At 40.3% G+C, this 20,628-nt stretch overlaps 1 protein-coding gene across 1 annotated transcript in view; it reads left to right on the forward strand.

Annotated features, from left to right (window-relative positions):
• LOC126278771 (succinate dehydrogenase [ubiquinone] iron-sulfur subunit, mitochondrial-like) overlaps nt 1-20,628 on the forward strand; it is a 146,448-nt gene that overhangs the window by 45,155 nt on the left and 80,665 nt on the right. Inside the window, exon 3 of the mRNA XM_049979047.1 lies at nt 1,598-1,741. Coding sequence (XP_049835004.1) covers nt 1,598-1,741 — 144 coding nt within the window. The remainder of the gene's footprint in view (nt 1-1,597; nt 1,742-20,628) is intronic.

A 20,628-nucleotide genomic window follows, 5' to 3' on the forward strand; every position in this document is an offset into this window, starting at 1 on the left:
TAATTCTTTATCATAGTTTTCTTTCCTGAGTGAGACATTATTTAGCCTGTGTAACATGTGTCATAGGTCCACTAATTTTTTGATTTGCTGGTGGTTGGATGAAGCATGTGGCCGTTGACTTTCTGAAGATGTCAAATGTGTGTTTATTGTGGTCTCTCTTTATTGTAATATCCAAGAAATGTATTTGCTTTTATATCTCTTTTTCCATGGTATGAAGTTTATTAATTTTCTCTGTTGGTTCATCTACCATATAGGTTATGTCAGCCACATACCTGTACCAGTAAAATATCAAGTCACACATATGAACCCATCCACCCTCCCACCCATCCACCCACCCACTCTCTCTCTCTCTCTCTCTCTCCCTCTCTCTCTCTCTCTCACACACACACACACACACAAATTACAAACAAAAGACAAACACGCAGCTACAGTTGGTAATACTACACATTGAACACAAAATGTAAAGTGCAAGTGATGTGTTAAAACAAATGTGTGTGAAAAAACACTGGAAATTGGCCTACTGGAGCATGGAGACTAATGAACATATCTCCAGGACCATACACATGGGCTAACAGCACTGGAAATCAAAGTAACTTGAATGATGATTTCACATCACAAAATTTGTGCTGCAAAAGTTGATTCCAACCTAGGAAAACAAAAGAAAAACATGAAAAACTGTAACTTAGTAACATATTGTAACAACCAAAAAATACATTTATATACATTTAAAAAGAAACATTTTATAGGCCAATGAAGATGCTTCACAAATAAAAGAGGCGAAATGCTACTAATTTAGAGTGTTACTTCACAATGCTTCACAATGCTTTGATATGGTGAACAACAAGCATCTGAAAGGTAAAGGGAAATGTTTTCTTATTGCTTGACAATACCAGACCAGGCACTTCACATGACATCTGAACACAATTTCAGAGATGGAGACTCACCACTATATACTATCCTACATAGCATTTGGCACTGACACTGTGTGACTTCCATCTGTCCCCAGTAATGGAACAAGTTCTGCAGGGCATCAGTCTGTACATCAAAAGAAGAAGTTGGGTGAACTGTGAAATGCAGATTGTGGAAAGAGAATGACTACTTCTTCAGTAATGGCTCCAGGAAACTTGTTCATTGTTGGCAAGAATTTATCCAGTTGTGTGGTGATTATGTGGAAAAGTGAATGACGATAATTAAAGAGCACATTCTGAGGATTAATTCTGTTTTTAGTTTATTTGAAATATTCCTATAAAAAAGCAATTGATGAAGGTGAAGCCATTACTGTCTCACAGCCCTTGTACATTATTGTACTTACTCCTTGACTTTGGAGTACTGAATTGAATGATGTTCTGTTTAGTAAGCACATGTTAGCCATGCTATGTTATTTGAAAAATCAGTTGGTGACCAAATCTATACTTATATTATCATCTTAAAATTCACTGTCTAATGATAAAGGAAAAAAAATCCTCATACTTCAAAAATATATTGTACACAAGATATAAATATATGAATCAGCAAGAAGATTAATCTTAATCTATGTCATAGTGTGAAAGTTTTGAATAGGTATACCGACAGCATGTTCTTATTATGTTGCAAGCAGTTGTGGACGGATGGTGTTGGATGCCTTGATGAAGATTAAGAATGAATGTGATGGTTCCCTCACATTTCGTAGATCATGTCGTGAGGGGATATGTGGGTCATGTGGAATGAATATCAATGGGAGAAACCAGTTAGCATGCCTCAGGTAGGTTGCTGAATGTATTTACTGTTTCTCAAGGATTACTAGATAATTATTAGTTAAGTAGTGGACAGTGAATGAACACATGACTAATAAATTAAACACTGTGCTTAGATTTTGAACTCATATTCTTCTGCTATGAATTCTTCTAGTGCTATGGCTCAGTTACACTTTAAGGGAGGAAACTTCTTGTTGTTATTGACATTTGCACAAATATGTATTGTATTCATCGTGGATATTGTAGTTAATAACATTTGTCATGTTGAAGTTCATATTATTATTATTGGTTATTATTATTATGTAAACACTGACAACACCAGTTGCATGTAAATGTGCTCAATGGTGGAAAAAAACATTTGTATTCTTAGTGAACACAATGAATGAATGGGCAAATAAGTGAATGAAAGGTGAAATGACCAACGTAATTTAATACTAGATGTTTGTGAGAACCAAGTGCATGTTTGAAGAGTCAGTTTCCAGCTACAGAGTGCAGAAGCATTACTGTTGGAAGGGAGATCCCAACTGATCCTATGCTCAATGCAATGACATAAATACCCATGCCTCTGGTGTTAATGTCCTCTACATGTCCAGCATTCAGCATTAACCTCCACAACAACATTCCACTTGTGAAAAACATCTATGGCTGCAAATTTATTTTCACGTGTCCTCACAGTATGTGGGACCCTCTCATCTTGGGGTCTGAATGACCTACCCTTCCTTTTTAACTTTCAGCTACTTATCCCCATCTCCTATCTAAGGAATGGGAGAGGAGCTATCAGTTCCAGAAGCTAGGAAGTGTATGTGCTTTTATATGTGTATATCAGCACTAATATAGAGTGGTTTAAACTGGTTGGTATCTGATGTTTAAGCTTCAAAGTTGTGATGTTGTCACATCAAGTACATGTGCTGCAGCTGCCACATAGCTTCGATCTCAGTGGCTACAGAAAACGGCCATAAATCATTTATCTCTGACAAAGATCAAGTAACACATCTCAAATTTATGTACCATGTAGATAGCTATAAAGTCCCTAAGCATGTCAAAAATCTGCTCTTAATTTTAGTTAGGGCTAGAGTTATGATAACTCATTTAAAACAGATGAAATTTTCCTGTTTGGTAAACAGCTTCAAACTTACCAAGTCATATCTCGAAAATTATTGAAATAATAATGTGATTGTGACTGTCATTTTGAATAATTGATTATAAGCAAAATAATCACTGTATATCTCCATACAGCTATGATGTCTAAAAATTTATTGAACACATGGTAATCATGGTAATACTTTTTCTTTTGATTACCAAGATACCTTCCTTGACAATAAATCTTTGGAAAGTTGTGTATTACATTGCATTTCCTATACCTAAGCTTCTGAGAAAGGCATTTTTATGCAGTTGTATTTGACTCAAAAGAAGTATGAAGTTTAAAGTTTCCATCTACTACAAAAATAACAGAAAAATTCTGACATTCATTTATGGTAAAGCTCTCAGTAGCTTATATTTTTTTATTTTAATTATTAATTGTGTTTTGTTTATTATCGAAATGGAAGAAATTTTCACGAATGAATGAAGTTTTTTGCATATCACTGCATATCTCTAAAACTATTGGATTGAGATAACATCTTGACGTCTTACTCAAAATGAAATACATTTAAAATGAAGTCTAACTTTCCGTAAGCAGATGATGTCAGCAGGCTTAACAGTATTTCTTGGTCACACAATGAGAAAGAGAAATTGATTGAGGTAAGTAGACAGACACAAGGCTTAATGCAAATAATAGGTTCATATAAGTGCAGTAAACTCTATACACGGGTCAGACAATGGGAAAAAAGCGTAATTCAGTCTGAGTCAGTGAAACTATAAGTGTTTTGCTGCTTGTAGTGATAAAACGAAGATTACAAGACTTACCAAGCGGGAAAGCGCCGGTAGATAGGCACAATGAATAAAACACACAAACACACACACAGAATTTCGAGCTTTCGCAACCGGCAGCTGCTTCGTCAGAAAAGAGGGAAGGAAAGGGAAAGATGAAAGGATGTGGGTTTTAAGGGAGAGGGTAAGGAGCCATTCCAATCCCGGGAGCGGAAAGACTTACCTTAGGGGGAAAAAAGGATAGGTATATACTCGTGCTCACACACACACACACACACACACACACACACACACACACACACACACACACACACACACATATCCATCCATACATACACAGACACAAGCAGACATATTTAAAAGCTTAAAACCCACATCCTTTCATCTTTCCCTTTCCTTCCCTCTTTCCTGACGAAGCAGCCGCCGGTTGCGAAAGCTCGAAATTCTGTGTGTGTGTTTATGTGTTTTATTCATTGTGCCTATCTACCGGCACTTTCCGCTTGGTAAGTCTTGGAATCTTTGTTTTTAATATATTAAAAACAAAGATTCCAAGACTTACCAAGCGGGAAAGCGCCAGTAGATAGGCACAATGAATAAAACACACATGTAGAAGTTTCTTTCTATTTTATTTACATCATATATAATAGAGGGAAACATTCCACGTGGGAAAAATATATCTAAAAACAAAGATGATGTGACTTACCAAACAAAAGCGCTGGCAGGTCGATAGACACACAAACAAACACAAACATACACACAAAATTTGAGCTTTCGCAACCGGTGGTTGCTTCGTCAGGAAAGAGGGAAGGAGAGGGAAAGATGAAAGGATGTGGGTTTTAAGGGAGAGGGTAGGGAGTCATTCCAATCCCGGGAGCAGAAAGACTTACCTTAGGGGGAAAAAGGGATAGGTATACACTCGCACACACACACACACACATATCCAACCGCACATACACAGACACAAGCAGGCCTTTACAAATATCTGCTTGTGTCTGTGTATGTGTGGTTGGATATGTGTGTGTGCGAGTGTGTCTATTGACCTGCCAGCACATTTGTTTGATAAATCACATCATCTTTAGAAAGAAACTTCCACATGGGAAAACTATTTTAAAAACAAAGATTCCAAGACTTACCAAGCGGGAAAGTGCCGGTAGATAGGCACAATGAATAAAACACACAAACACACACACAGAATTTCGAGCTTTCGCAATCAGTGGCTGCTTCGTCAGGAAAGAGGGAAGGAAAAGGAAAGATGAAAGGATGTGGGTTTTAAGGGAGAGGGTAAGGAGTCATTCCAATCCCGGGAGCAGAAAGACTTACCTTAGGGGGAAAAAGGGATAGGTATACACTCGCACACACACACATATCCAACCACACATACACAGACACAAGCAGGCCTTTACAAATGTCTGCTTGTGTCTGTGTATGTGTGGTTGGATATGTGTGTGTGTGTGTGTGTGTGTGCGCGAGTATATACCTATCCTTTTTTCCCCCTAAGGTAAGTCTTTCCGCTCCCAGGATTGGAATCACTGCTTACCCTCTCCCTTAAAACCCACTTCCTTTCGTCTTTCCTTCTCCTTCCTGCTTTCCTGAAGAAGCAACCGTTAGTTGCAAAAGCTAGAAATTTTGTGTGTGTGTTATTTTATTGTGCCTGTCTACCGGCACTTTCCTGCTTGGTAAGTCTTGGAATCTTTGTTTTTGATATATTTTTCCCATGTGGAAGTTTCTTTCTATTTTATTTACATCATATATAATAGAGGGAAACATTCCACGTGGGAAAAATATATCTAAAAACAAAGATGATGTGACTTACCAAACAAAAGCGCTGGCAGGTCGATAGACACAAAAACAAACACAAACATACACACAAAATTCGAGCTTCCGCAACCGGCGGTTGCTTCGTCAGGAAAGAGGGAAGGAGAGGGAAAGAAAAAAGGATGTGGGTTTTAAGGGAGAGGGTAAGGAGTCATTCCAATCCCGGGAGCAGAAAGACTTACCTTAGGGGGAAAAAGGGATAGGTATACACTTGCACACACACACACACACACATATCCAACCGCACATACACAGACACAAGCAGGCCTTTACAAATGTCTGCTTGTGTCTGTGTATGTGTGGTTGGATATGTGTGTTTGCGAGTGTGTCTATTGACCTGCCAGCACTTTTGTTTGATAAGTCACATCATCTTTAGAAAGAAACTTCCACATGGGAAAAATATTTTAAAAACAAAGATTCCAAGACTTACCAAGCGGGAAAGCGCCGGTAGACAGGCACAATAAATAAAACACACAAAAACACACACAAAATATCTAGCTTTCGCAACCGACGGTTGCCTCTTCAGGAAGAGGGAAGGAGAGGGAAGGATGAAAGGATGTGGGTTTTAAGGGAGAGGGTAAGGAGTCACTCCAATCGCGGAAGGGGAAAGACTTATCTTAGGGGGAAAAAAGGACAGTTGTACACTCACACACACACACATGTCCATCCGCACATACACAGACACAATCAGACATTTGTAAAGGCAAAGAGTTCGGGCAGCGATGTCAGTCAAGGCAGAAGTAAAGAGGCAAGAAGTTGTTGAAATTAGTGGAGGTTGAGGACTGGTGGATATCGAGAAGAGAGGATATACTGAAGGGCAAGTTCCCTTCTCCAGAGTTCAGATGGGTTCGTGTTGGTGGGAAGTATCCAGATAACCCGGACGGTGTAACACTGTGCCAAGATGTGCTGGCCGTGCACCAAGGCATGTTTAGCCACAGGCTGATCCTCATTACCAACAAAAACTGTCTGCCTGTGTCCATTCATGCGAATGGACAGTTTGTTGCTGGTCATTCCCACATAGAAAGCGTCACAGTGTAAATTGCCTATTTGCACTGAAGAGCCAAAGAAACTGGTACACCTGCCTAATATCATTTAGGGCCCCCATGAGCACACAGAAGTGCCACAACACAACATGGTGTGGATTTAACTATGTCTGAAGTAGTGCTGGAGGGAATCGACACAATGGATCCTGCAGGGCTGTCCATAGATCCATAAGACTATGAGGGGATTGAGCATGTTGCAAGGCATCCCAGATATGCTTAATAATGTTCATGTCTGGGGAGCTTGGTGGCCAGCATATAACACCATTTTGCAAGCTTGTGCCAAAAGTAATGCTATGCTCACTGACCGCATTACCCTCTGGGAGGATTTTTTTAGTGTTTTGACCATGTGTTTGCACTTAATGGATGGAGGGTACCGAACAATAATTTCGTATATATGGCAATCAATAGAAAACTTAACAGGCTGTACTTTGGGGGTAATGAAAGTAGAGAAGTGCATACAAATGAAATAACAAATGGTCACCAGCCTAATTAGGCATAATAATTTGAAACATTATGTTCAAGGAAACTGAATATGAGTAGCTAAAGTGACTTATATTAACACTCCCTTTGAATTGTACAGTGGATACACATGACTACTGGGCGAACTAAGTGTAGGTAGCAGTAGTTACCATTATCACAAATCAGTAATCATAAGAAGATAACTGGTACTTCCCTCTTAATAATAATAGTTACTATTGCAATCATTAATCAACGCAGTACTGTGATGTTACTATATGAAACACTGGACTAATGCTGGGCATGAAAATTGTTCTGATGTAACTAACATATAAATACCACAACTGAAATTAAATAATACTACATAGACACTTTTTATACTCTCATTTATGGGAATGCATCAGTTTTCTTTAGTAACAACAAATATCCCAATTACCTGTCTAATATGAGAAAAACTACAATGAACCCATAATCTGTTACTGTCTCTCCAGGCAAACTCTGTGATTATTTCAGAACCAAAGTTGTTGTTGTTGTTGTCTTCAGTCCTGAGACTGGTTTGATGCAGCTCTCCATGCTACTCTATCCTGTGCAAGCTGTTTCATCTCCCAGTACCTACTGCAACCTACATCCTTCTGAATCTGCTTAGTGTACTCATCTCTCGGTCTCCCTCTACGATTTTTACCCTCCACGCTGCCCTCCAATGCTAAATTTGTGATCCCTTGATGCCTCAAAACATGTCCTACCAACCGATCCCTTCTTCTAGTCAAGTTGTGCCACAAACTTCTCTTCTCCCCAATCCTATTCAATACCTCCTCATTAGTTACGTGATCTATCCACCTTATCTTCAGCATTCTTCTGTAGCACCACATTTCGAAAGCTTCTATTCTATTCTTGTCCAAACTAGTTATCGTCCATGTTTCACTTCCATACATGGCTACACTCCAAACAAATACTTTCAGAAACGACTTCCTGATACATAAATCTATATTCGATGTTAACAAATTTCTCTTCTTCAGAAACGCTTTCCTTGCCATTGCCAGTCTACATTTTATATCCTCTCTACTTCGACCATCATCAGTTATTTTACTTCCTAAATAGCAAAACTCCTTTACTACTTTAAGTGTCTCATTTCCTAACCTAATTCCCTTAGCATCACCCGATTTAATTTGACTACATTCCATTATCCTCGTTTTGCTTTTGTTAATGTTCATCTTATATCCTCCTTTCAAGACACTGTCCATTCTGTTCAACTGCTCTTCCAAGTCCTTTGCCGTCTCTGACAGAATTACAATGTCATCGGCGAACCTCAAAGTTTTTACTTCGTCTCCATGAATTTTAATACCTACTCCAAATTTTTCTTTTGTTTCCTTTACTGCTTGCTCAATATACAGATTGAATAACATCGGGGAGAGGCTACAACCCTGTCTCACTCCTTTCCCAACCACTGCTTCCCTTTCATGCCCCTCGACTCTTATTACTGCCATCTGGTTTCTGTACAAATTATAAATAGCCTTTCGCTCCCTGTATTTTACCCCTGCCACCTTTAGAATTTGAAAAAGAGTATTCCAGTCAACATTGTCAAAAGCTTTCTCTAAGTCTACAAATGCTAGAAACGTAGGTTTGCCTTTTCTTAATCTTTCTTCTAAGATAAGTCGTAAGGTCAGTATTGCCTCACGTGTTCCAACATTTCGACGGAATCCAAACTGATCCTCCCCGAGGTCTGCATCTACCAGTTTTTCCATTCGTCTGTAAAGAATTCGCGTTAGTATTTTGCAGCCGTGGCTTATTAAACTGATAGTTCGGTAATTTTCACATCTGTCAGCACCTGCTTTCTTTGGGATTGGAATTATTATATTCTTCTTGAAGTCTGAGGGTATTTCGCCTGTCTCATACATCTTGCTCACCAGCTGGTAGAGTTTTGTCATGACTGGCTCTCCCAAGGCCGTCAGTAGTTCTAATGGAATGTTGTCTACTCCGGGGGCCTTGTTTCGACTCAGGTCTTTCAGTGCTCTGTCAAACTCTTCAAGCAGTATCGTATCTCCCATTTCGTCTTCATCTACATCCTCTTCTATTTCCATAATATTGTCCTCAAGTACATCGCCCTTGTATAAGCCTTCTATATACTCCTTCCACCTTTCTGCCTTCCCTTCTTTGTTAGAACTGGGCTGCCATCTGAGCTCTTGATATTCATACACGTGGTTCTCTTCTCTCCAAAGGTCTCTTTAATTTTCCTGTAGGCAGTATCTATCTTACCCCTAGTGAGATAAGCTTCTACATCCTTACATTTGTCCTCTAGCCATCCATGTTTAGCCATTTTGCACTTCCTGTCGATCTCATTTTTGAGACGTCTGTATTCCTTTTTGCCTGCTTCATTTACTGCATTTTTATATTTTCTCCTTTCATCAATTAAATTCAATATTTCTTCTGTTACCCAAGGATTTCTAGCAGCCCTCGTCTTTGTACCTACTTTATCCTCTGCTGCCTTCACTACTACATCCCTCAGAGCTACCCATTCTTCTTCTACTGTATTTCTTTCCCCTATTCCTGTCAATTGTTCCCTTATGCTCTCCCTGAAACTCTGTACAACCTCTGGTTCTTTCAGTTTATCCAGGTCCCATCTCCTTAATTTCTCACATTTTTGCAGTTTCTTCAGTTTTAATCTACAGGTCATAACCAATAGATTGTGGTCAGAGTCCACATCTGCCCCTGGAAATGTCTTACAACTTAAAACCTGGTTCCTAAATCTCTGTCTTACCATTATATAATCTATCTGATACCTTTTAGTATCTCCAGGGTTCTTCCACGTATACAACCTTCTTTCATGATTCTTAAACCAAGTGTTAGCTATGATTAAGTTGTGCTCTGTGCAAAATTCTACTAGGCGGCTTCCTCTTTCATTTCTTAGCCCCAATCCATATTCACCTACTATGTTTCCTTCTCTCCCTTTTCCTACACTCGAATTCCAGTCACCCATTACTATTAAATTTACGTCTCCCTTCACTATCTGAATAATTTCTTTTATTTCATCGTACATTTCTTCAATTTCTTCATCATCTGCAGAGCTAGTTGGCATATAAACTTGTACTACTGTAGTAGGTGTGGGCTTTGTATCTATCTTGGCCACAATAATGCGTTCACTATGCTGTTTGTAGTAGCTTACCCGCGTTCCTATTTTCCTATTCATTATTAAACCTACTCCTGCATTACCCCTATTTGATTTTGTGTTTATAACCCTGTAGTCACCTGACCAGAAGTCTTGTTCCTCCTGCCACCGAACCTCACTAATTCCCACTATATCTAACTTTAACCTATCCATTTCCCTTTTTAAATTTTCTAACCTACCTGCCCGATTAAGGGATCTGACATTCCACGCTCCGATCCGTAGTATGCCAGTTTTCTTTCTCCTGATAACGACATCCTCCTGAGTAGTCCCCGCCCGGAGATCCGAATGGGGGACTATTTTACCTCCGGAATATTTTACCCAAGAGGATGCCATCATCATTTAGTCATACAGTAAAGCTGCATGTCCTCGGGAAAAATCACGGCTGTAGTTTCCCATTGCTTTCAGCCGTTCGCAGTACCAGCACAGCAAGGCCGTTTTGGTTAATGTTGCAAGGCCAGATCAGTCAATCATCCAGACTGTTGCCCCTGCAACTACTGAAAAGGCTGCTGCCCCTCTTCAGGAACCACACGTTTGTCTGGCCTCTCAACAGATACCCCTCCGTTGTGGTTGCACCTACGGTACGGCCATCTGTATCGCTGAGGCACGCAAGCCTCCCCACCAACGGCAAGGTCCATGGTTCATGGGGGGGGAGAACCAAAGTGTAATTCACTAATTGATTGCTAACCTCACTTGGAATAGTTTATATTTTATTTTCCTCCTTTAAAGCAAATTACTCAAACACAAAGCTCAATTAACCTCAGAAAATAGTTCATGTTAACAATCAATACTAAATTACGTTTCATATACGTTCAATTTATGTGCCTTTTGCACCATCTGTGAAGTGGTATTTTAGATTGCAATATTTACACACTCTGGCACTGAACTTAAGCACATTTAATGTGGAAACAAAGCAGTATTTAGTTAGAAATGGGATACTCAGTTTCTGCACATTTATGATGGGATCCTGCATTGGTTCGTGATTAGGATAACTTTAATATTCAAACACAGGTTTACAGAACTTAAATTATTATTGAAAATCATTCACACAAATATACTGGTCCATGCTATAATACATACCTGTATTCCTGAAGTTGGCAGAGCAGTGGTGCAATAGTGGTGGTAAACAATGTGGCAGCTAACTGGTCTCACACTCTTTTTGTTGAATACTCTATACAATTTCTTCTTAGTGATGGATTTTTCTCATTTTAGAGCCATCCCATAATACCAAGAGCGCCATGCAACAGCTGAAACCAGATCCGAGGCAATTTTTTTATGTAAAATGGCTTTCACATGCCTCACTTGGCACCCTCGATGTTTACCGTACAGTGGCTAGCCACTGACTGCTTAGCATTCCAACCAAGTAGCCACCCAGATCGACCACCAAAAACACCTTTTATGGTGCACCAAGCCACTTCTGTAGCAGGGTGGGTTCCCTACAGCTTTTATACTGTACAATACAAGTTCCCTAAGAATGAACCAGCTTCCAAGATATAAATCTTTCTTTACAACCATACATATTTTATAAATTGTCATTATTTTTTAAACATTCTTTAACTTTTCAAGAAGGGATCGGTTGGTAGGACATGTTCTGAGACATCAAGGGATCACCAATTTAGTACTGGAGGGCAGCGTGGAGGATCAAAATCGTAGAGGGAGACCAAGAGATGAATACACTAAGCAGATTCAGAAGGATGTAGGCTGCAGTAGGTACTAGGAGATGAAGGACCTTGCACAGGATAGAGTAGCATGGAGAGCTGCATCAAACCAGTCTCAGGAGTGAAGACCACAACAAAAACAACAACTTTTACAATACATACATAACAAACTTTAAATTTCCTCTCACAAATCAATGACCTTAATTAGCAAGGAACTATCACTTCATAGCCACACACACACATACTTACCTAGTATAACCTACTTACAGCCGATATTGATGTTACAAGCAGAAGTGTTTAAACTTGGAAGAGTGTTCCTGGAGCCACACTGTAGCAATTCTGGATGTGTGGGGTGTTGCATTGTCCTGCTGAAATTGACCAAGTTTGTTGGGATGCACAATGGACATGAATGGATGCTGGTGATCAGACAGGATGCTTATGGATGTGTCACCTCTCAGAGCCATATCTAGATGTATCAGGGGCCCCAATCATTCCAACTGCACATGCCCCACACCATTACAGAGCCTCCACCAGTTTGAACAGTTTCCTTCTGACATGCAGGGTCCATGGAGTCATGAGGTTGTCTCCATACCTGTACACATCCAGCCACTAGATACAATTTGAAATGAGACTCACCCAACCAGGCAACATGTTTCCAGTCATCAACAGTCCAATGTCGATGTTGTCCGATGCTAGCGACAGGTAAAGCTTCATGTCATGCAGTCATCAAGGGTACATGAGTGGGCCTTTGGCTCTGAAAGCTCATATCGATGATCTTTCATTGAATGGTTTGATTGCTAACACTTGTTGATGGTCTAGCATTGAAATCTGTTGCAATTTGTGGATGTGCTGCACTTCTGTCATTTTCAACAGTTCTCTTCAGTCATCATTGGTCCCATTCTTGCTAGACCTTTTTCTGTCTGCAGTGATGTCGGAGATTTGATTTGTTACTGGATTCCTGATATTCATGGTACACTCATGAAATGGTCATACAGGAAAATCTACACTGCATCACCACCTTGGAGATACTGTGTCCTATTGCTTGTGCACTGACTGTAAGCATATTCAACCTCTCTTAAATCTTGATAATCTTTCTTTGTAGCAGAATAACTGATCTAACAACTGCACCAGACAATTGTTGTATTATATAGATGTTTATGACCACAGCATCTTCTTCTGCCCGTTTACATATCTCTGTAGTTGAGTATGCATGCCTAACCAGTTTCTTTGGCACTTTAGTGTAAATGACTCACCCAATTGTTTCATCTTGAATTTATCCTTGCTAATTCTTATTACTGATTGTTCACTTATTTGTAGAGCAACTTTAGTTCACTCCATCACTTGGTCCAAAGGAACATGTGACCTGCTTGTATCTGTCTTTCAAAATATTACCTCAAGAGAGACACAAATTCACACAATTAACTGCATTTAGTCAGACACTCTCCGACTCTTTTTGAAAGTATCCTAGGAGAGTGGAGCCTTCATCTGCCCTTCTTTTAATTACTTTTGTCATACATGGCAAGGCATATGAAATTGAAAGTTACCAAGATGTTTTACTACAGTGGCTCACTGAGGACTGGCTCACACAATGCTTTACAGAGAATAGCACAGTGCAACGGTAGTGACAACACAGTGGGAGCTGATAGTGCCAAGCTCTCATTGATGCACTGCTGTCGAGGGCCTTCTGGCATGCTACCTGTCAAGTGACAGCTAATTTCAGTCTGACTATAAAATGTCACATCTTGCATGTAGGTACTGGCCAGCAATTCTGTATAAAAATTTTATGGTTTTCTTGAATGAATTTTCATTTTTATATTTAACACCCGTTACAGTCTAACAAATAACCCTTATTACTCAGTTTGGATTGCTACAGAAATAACAGGCAATTCACAAAACCAGTCAGCTGGGTCTTAGTGACTTTGTAGAAAGCAAGCTGAGATAGCTCTGAAGAGTCCATTATGATACCAAGTATTTCAGCAGCAATGTAGTTGGCAATCCTTGGAGTATCCAAAGAAAAATCCACATAAACATTGAGGTTGGTATTGTAGCACAGCATGATATGAAATGTCACAATCCTTTTGTGCAGTCATTTTTATATGCTGCCTGAAAATGCCCGCATGATAGTCTTTTGGTTCTTTCTATTGGCTGGTGGTGGTCCTCATCAACGATGGTAGTAATTTATTGACCTCATTGTCTAAGGATGGAGATATATTTTCCCATCCCCCTTAAACTGGCCCGTATGGCTGAAAGTGTCCTTGTTGGTAGTGGACTTGCTGTACTGGTAGGGGACAGGACAGTGATGGATTTGATGTTCATCCTGACATTGGTTGGTATCAGTGGCTGTGGATCAGTGGTCACACTTCCCTCTGGTTGTAGCAGGGTGTCATCTTGATGTCAGAGTCATTGGCACTGAAGGAGATAAGGGGGGCAGCTCGATGGGGGTAGACCAACTTTGACGTTTCTGGGAATGTGTTTGTTAATTTGACTTAGTGTGGCTTTAAAAGTTATATCGAGCTAACTCCAGGCCAGTGGGGCAGCTTGTGGTGGAATCTGCTGGGTGTGAGGTCAGTTGGTTTGCATCCCATAGCAACATGGTGCCACTGGGTTCCACAGTGAACATTAGTCATCCTCAATGGCTATGATGATGCAGGGTAGCCATCCTTGTGCACTTCCAGAAGAGAAAGCCCAGACCTCTGGTGCCCAGAGAGCAGCAAGGGTGACAGCTGAGCTGGTGTGGGCATGTTGTTGGTCGCAGGAGGTGTTGGCAGCTGTGCAGCAGTTCTGCCAGAATGTGTTCTTGGATTGGTGTTGTCCTGTAGGATGCCAGGAACTTGTCTGCAGGTCAGCCATACATTTTTTCACACTTGTCACCTTAAAGGTGCAAATGAACCATTTGGCTTCACCACTGGAGTTGGGATGGAATGGTGCTGTTGTTATAGGCATTATGCCATCACAAGAACAGAAACACTGAAACATACTAGAAGAAAATTGAGGACAGTATTCTGAAATGATTTTTTCTGGATATTATACAGTGGTGAATATTTTCTGCAGGCACTGATGGTTTTCCTTGCTGTGGTATTCTGCAATTGACTGACATAAGAAGATTAACAGGCACTGATGACGACGAGCCTCATATCTTGCAGGAATGGGATGGCTATCCTCATGTACATTCTCCTGCAGGTGTTATTGTGTTGGGCAGGCATGGAATTGTTATAGAGGCAGTGACTTGGTTGACACATGGGTAGTGCAATAGTGGGCTGGCGGCAGTAAAGCTGTGAGGACGGGGCATAAGTCATGCTTGGGTAGCTCAGATGGTAGAGCACTTGCCTGCGAAAGGCGAAGGTGCTAAGTTTGAGTCTTGGTCCAGCACACAGTTTTAATCTTACAGGAAGTTTCATATCAGCATACACTCTGCTGCAGAAGGAAAATCTCATTCTGGAAACATCCCCCAGGCTGTGGCTAAGCCATGTCTGTGCAATATCCTTTCTTCCAGGAGTGCTAGTTCTGCAAGGTTTGCAGGAGAGCTTCTGTGAAGCTTGGAGTGTAGGGGAAGTAAAGCTGTGAGGAAGGGGTGTGAGTCGTGCTTGGGTAACCTCAGATGGTAGAGCACTTGCCCGCAAAAGGCAAAGGTCCCGAGTTCGAGTCTCGGTCCAGCACACAGTTTTAATCTGCCAGGAAGTTTCATATCAGCGCACACTCCACTGCAGAGTGGAAATCTCATTCTGGAAACATCCCCCAGGCTGTGGCTAAGCCATGTCTGTGCAATATCCTTTCTTCCAGGAGTGCTAGTTCTGCAAGGTTTACAAGAAAGAGCTTCTGTGAAGCTTGGAAGGTAGGAGATGAGGTACTGGTGGAAGTAAAGCTGTGAGGACGGGGTGTGAGTCGTGCTTTGGTAGCTCAGATGGTAGAGCACTTGCCCTTGACAGGCAAAGGTCCTGAGTTTGAGTCTCAGTCCAGCACACAGTTTTAATCTGATAAGAAGTTTCATAATGTTACAGCTTCTATATATTGCTGGGTTGATTACAGTCCTTTATGACTCAATATGTGGTTTATGTATTACATCAAAGCCCATTTTGCTGTAGTATTTGGAAAATTACAACTTTGTTTTCAAGATATTGCTCTCTTGTAGCTCCACTTACAAATATATCATCCAGGTAGTTTATTGAATTTGATATCTTTTGATCAGTTGCCTTTGGATACAGGGCCATACCAAAAGTATGATGAGGTAGGCCACCTGGAGGAAGGGGATGGGAGGGGGGGCGGATGTATGAGAGAAGATATTTGCTTTGAGAATTAACTGGGAGAGGTGCATGGGGCCAGTCTGAGTAAATTTTTCCACACAAGCAATTTATTTGCCTGCTCCATCCCCATTTCTTCCCCCTCTCTGCCCTTTACCCTCTTACACTTTCATCCATGCCAGTAATTATGATATACACAGTATACAAATTGAGCAGCTGGGTAGTCAGGTGTTTCTCACAGCTTGGTGCCCCAAGAGGCCTCTGCTAAATGCAATACATCCTAGGCATCCACTTGTGTCACTTGGACTTTAAACCAGCCCAGGAGGTGTGACAGTTATTGTATGCCTCAAGTTCCTATCTTCTGCACATGAGAAGAACCCCTTTCCTTGGCCCTTAATTGTAAATTCATGCTTTTATCAGGAGAGCTTATGTGTAATTTGGAAGGTAGGAGACGAGGTACCAGCAGAACTGGAGCTGTGAGGATGTGTTGTGAGTCGTGCTTGGGTACCTCAGTCAGTAGAGAACGTGCCTGCAAAAGGCAGAGGGCCCTAATTTGAATCTCAGTCGTGCACACAGTTTTAATCTGCCAGTAAGTTTCATATCAGCGCACACTCCACTGCAGAGTGAAAATTTCATTCTGGAAACATCCACCAGACTGTGGCTAAGTCATGTCACCGTAATATCATTTCTTCCAGAGGTGCTATTTCTGCAAGGTTCGCAGGAGAGTTTCTGTGAAGTTTGGAAGGTAGGGGACGAGGTACTGGCAGAATTGGAGCTTTGAGGATGCATTGCGAGTTGTGCTTGGTTAGCTCAGTTGGTAGAGCACATGCTCACGAAAAGGCAAAGGTCCTGAGTTGAAGTTTCAGTCCAGCACTCAGTTTTAATCTGCCAGGAAGTTTCATGCTGCATTCATTGTACCATCCTAACGCTATAATTTCATCCACCAAAAAAATCACTGCTACTGAACAGATGTCTGTCACTAATGTGGTTTCTGTAGCAACCGTGCATTTAGGTCACATGACTGCTGACTGCTGACTACAGAGCTAGCTCATGTTCAACAGTGGAGATCTTGCAGCTAATTTGCTGCAGATTGTAGGATCTCAAAAATCAGCAAGCGGATGCTGAAGCAAATATGTTATTTCAATGAAGGCTTCTGATTTTTGGCAACTTCTGTTTACTGAGGACTGGAGCAAGACTGTTTTGGATTAGAGGGCTTGGAAGTATTTCATAGAGTAATAAGAGAAATGAAACCAGATCTCAGTACATCACAATAATTTATCTGACTTTGATTTTCTGTCAGGAAATGCCTTAAATGTAAGATCTGTGCCTTATTTTGAAAAATATACAGCTGCTTTTGGTATCAAGTATCTGCTTCCAAGTTTGATTTGGGAATTTTAATGTTTTTTTACACAATATGGGTTATATCAAAATATCACTATAATATTTAGGATATTTATGACAATGACACAGTCTGGAGTATCTTGTAAATGCAATTTCAACAAATAAAAAATGAAAAATGCTATTCAAGTTTGAATATGGGTCAAGACAGACTGTCAGATTTAGCTATATTTTCCACAAAATACGACAAAGCTGCTAAACTTGACTTCAAAGAGGTAAAGAATGATTTTGCTTTGTTCATATCAAGGAAATGCAAAGTAAAATTATAATAGAAACACAATTCCTGGAGAGAGAAATTTTTCTCAATTCTTGACTGTGTCCCTAATGTTTTATTCCTAATTACTGATTTATGAGGACCAAATCATATCTCTTCTTTATTATATATTATATTAAAACCAACATACAGAATTCAGGAGTAAAGAAAATAACTCACCAAATAGTAGAAAAGTCAAACCACTCACAGTCGCATAAACGAATCTGAAAACTTTGCTAGCTTATGGACAAATTGTTTTCCCAGCTAGAGTACACATAAACACCAAGTCTTTGATTCAGTTTAGTAGTCAATGACTCAATGCCTCTACTATTCAATGAGTTATTACCTCTACTCCTGAATTATATATATGTTCTACTAGAGCTTTCCAATGTCATATTTAAAATGTATGCACAGCAACTGCCACAAACTATACTACATAGATTTTGTTGTATGCAATATTTTTCATCAGTAAAGTTCATTTAAGTAATATTTTTGAATAGGGCTTCGTTTTTGCTAAACTACTTCCAAATCATAAAATTTGCTGAAGATGCATAGAAACAGTTGAAGAAATATAGTTTTACAGGAAATGTGGAAAGGCAGGAGAGGTAGAGTGGGGGAGGGGAATGGGTGAGGGTTTGATGGCACTGTTCAGATAAGATAGACAATTTTAGAGAAGTGATGGCCACCAGATAGTTGTGACATTGGCTCTTGTGGCCATGGAATGGGACAGAAAGCAATACCTGAGTGTATATTTATGGTTGCTTTGGAATTATTGTAAAGATGAAAGGAACCATTTGGTTTGTGTAAAACTACTAGTGATGTTGTCTATTGTCTTAATGTGAGGAGTTTGAGGATGTCTTGTTACACTAGATGATCTAATTCCATCTTCAGGTCATTTCACAATGCTAATGACACTTTTCTAGCTTTAAAGTAACAAGGTACTTGGAAGACTTTTGAGATACGTAATTATTTGCACACCCTAAGCCTGATGAAAGTAGATCTGAAAATTCAGTCCACTTTGATTCTAGGTCATCAAATTGTAACAATGCTGTTGGTAATGTTGACTGGAATAAACTCTTTGAAGCCCTGAAAGTATCAAGGATAAAATACAGGGAGCAAAAAGTTATATATAACTTGAACAGAAGACAGGGTGAATGGTAAGAGTCTAAGGGAAGTGATGGTTAAGGAAGGAATGAGACAAGGTTGTAGTGTACCTTTAATGTTATTTAATCTGTACATTGAGGAAGCAGTCAAAGAAATAAATGAGAAATTTGGAAATGGAATTATAGTTCAGGGAGAAGAAATTAAAAAATTCATGCGTGCCAGTAAAATTGTAATTCTGTAAGACAGTAAAGAACTTGAAGAAGCATGTGAACTGAATCAGCAGTTTCTATAAAATGCGTTACAAGATTAAACTTCCTGTCAGATTAAAACTGTGTGCTGGACTGAGACTCAAATATGGGACCTTTGTCTCTTGCTGGCAAATGCTCTACCGACAGAGCTACCCAAGCACAACTCATGACCCATCCTTACAGCTTTAATTCTAGCATATCTCATCTCCTACCTTCCAAACTTCAAACAAGTTCTCCTGCAAAACTTGCTAGAATAGTGCTCCTAGAAGAAAGGATATTGTGGAGACATGGCTTAGCCACAGCCTGGGGGATGTTTCCAGAATGAAATTTTCACTCTGCAGCAGAATGTGTGTTAGTATGAAACTTCTTGAAAAATTAAAACTTTGTGCTGGACCAAGACTTGAACTCGGAACCTTTGCCTTTCATGAACAGTTTCATCTGCCAGGAAGTTTCATATAAGTGCACATGATCTGCTGCAGAATGAAAGTTTCATTCTGGAGTTACAAGATGATCATCAAAAGAGAAACAAGAATAATGGAATCTGATCAAATTAAATCAGGTGATACTAATTGAATTAGATTAGGAAGTCAAATATTCAAAGCCACAGATGAGTTTGCTATTTGGGCAGCAAAATAACTGATGATCACTGAAATAGATATTACATGAAAATTCAATATGTTTGTGGTACATATGATGGTGCTCCTCTTATGAAACAGTGGAAGGTTGAGGCAGGAACATCAAAACTGTTGTGAAAAGGATAGATTGCTACTACCTGTAAAGATGACACATTGTGTTAGAGACATTCACAATGAAGATACTGTTATACACTGAGATTTTGGCTAAAGCTTTCTTTGAAAAGAAGGGAAAACACATATACATTCACACAAGCAGGCACACTTCACAGACGCATGATCACTATCTCTGGGTGCTATGGCCAATCTTCAACTGTTGCACTGAGTGAAAGCAGCAATCCAGAGTTGGACATGGAAGAGGGAAAAATAGCAATGTACTGGAGGAGATGCTGAATCGCATATAGGCACAACAAAAAGACTGTCAGAAAGAGGGCTTTTGGCCAACAAGGCCTTTGTCGAAAATAGACAACATACAAGTACACACCCACACAAATGCAACTCACACTCACATGACCCAGGTCTCTGGCAGCTGAAGCCAGACTGTGAGCAGCAGCACATGATGGGAGAGGTAACAGGGTGATGGGGGTAAGGAGGGGCTGGGCGGGGAGGGGGAAGGATAGCAGGGTAGGGATGGGGGATGCTAAAGTGCAGCTTATGGGAGCATACAGGGACGAGGTGGAGAGAGGGTTGGGAAGATAGATGCAGTCAGGAGGTTAGATGAAGGGTGAGGGCAGTTGGTAGTGGAAAAGAAGAGAAGTAAAAAGAGTGAGGGTGGGTAGGTGGAATAGAGGTCTTTGTATACTGGAATGGGAACAGGGAAGGGGCTCAATGGGTAAGGACAATGACTAATAAAGGTTGAGGCCAGAAGGGCTGCACAGATGTAGGATATATTGCAGAGAAAGTTTCCACCTGCACAGTTAAGAAAAGCTGGCATTGGTGGGAATGATCTAGGTGGCACAGGTCGTGAAACAGTAATTTAACTGAAGAATGTCATGTTGGGCAGTGAGCTCAGCAACAGGGT

Source organism: Schistocerca gregaria, chromosome 6 (genome assembly GCF_023897955.1).
Source record: "Schistocerca gregaria isolate iqSchGreg1 chromosome 6, iqSchGreg1.2, whole genome shotgun sequence".
NCBI classification, from domain to species: domain Eukaryota; kingdom Metazoa; phylum Arthropoda; class Insecta; order Orthoptera; family Acrididae; genus Schistocerca; species Schistocerca gregaria.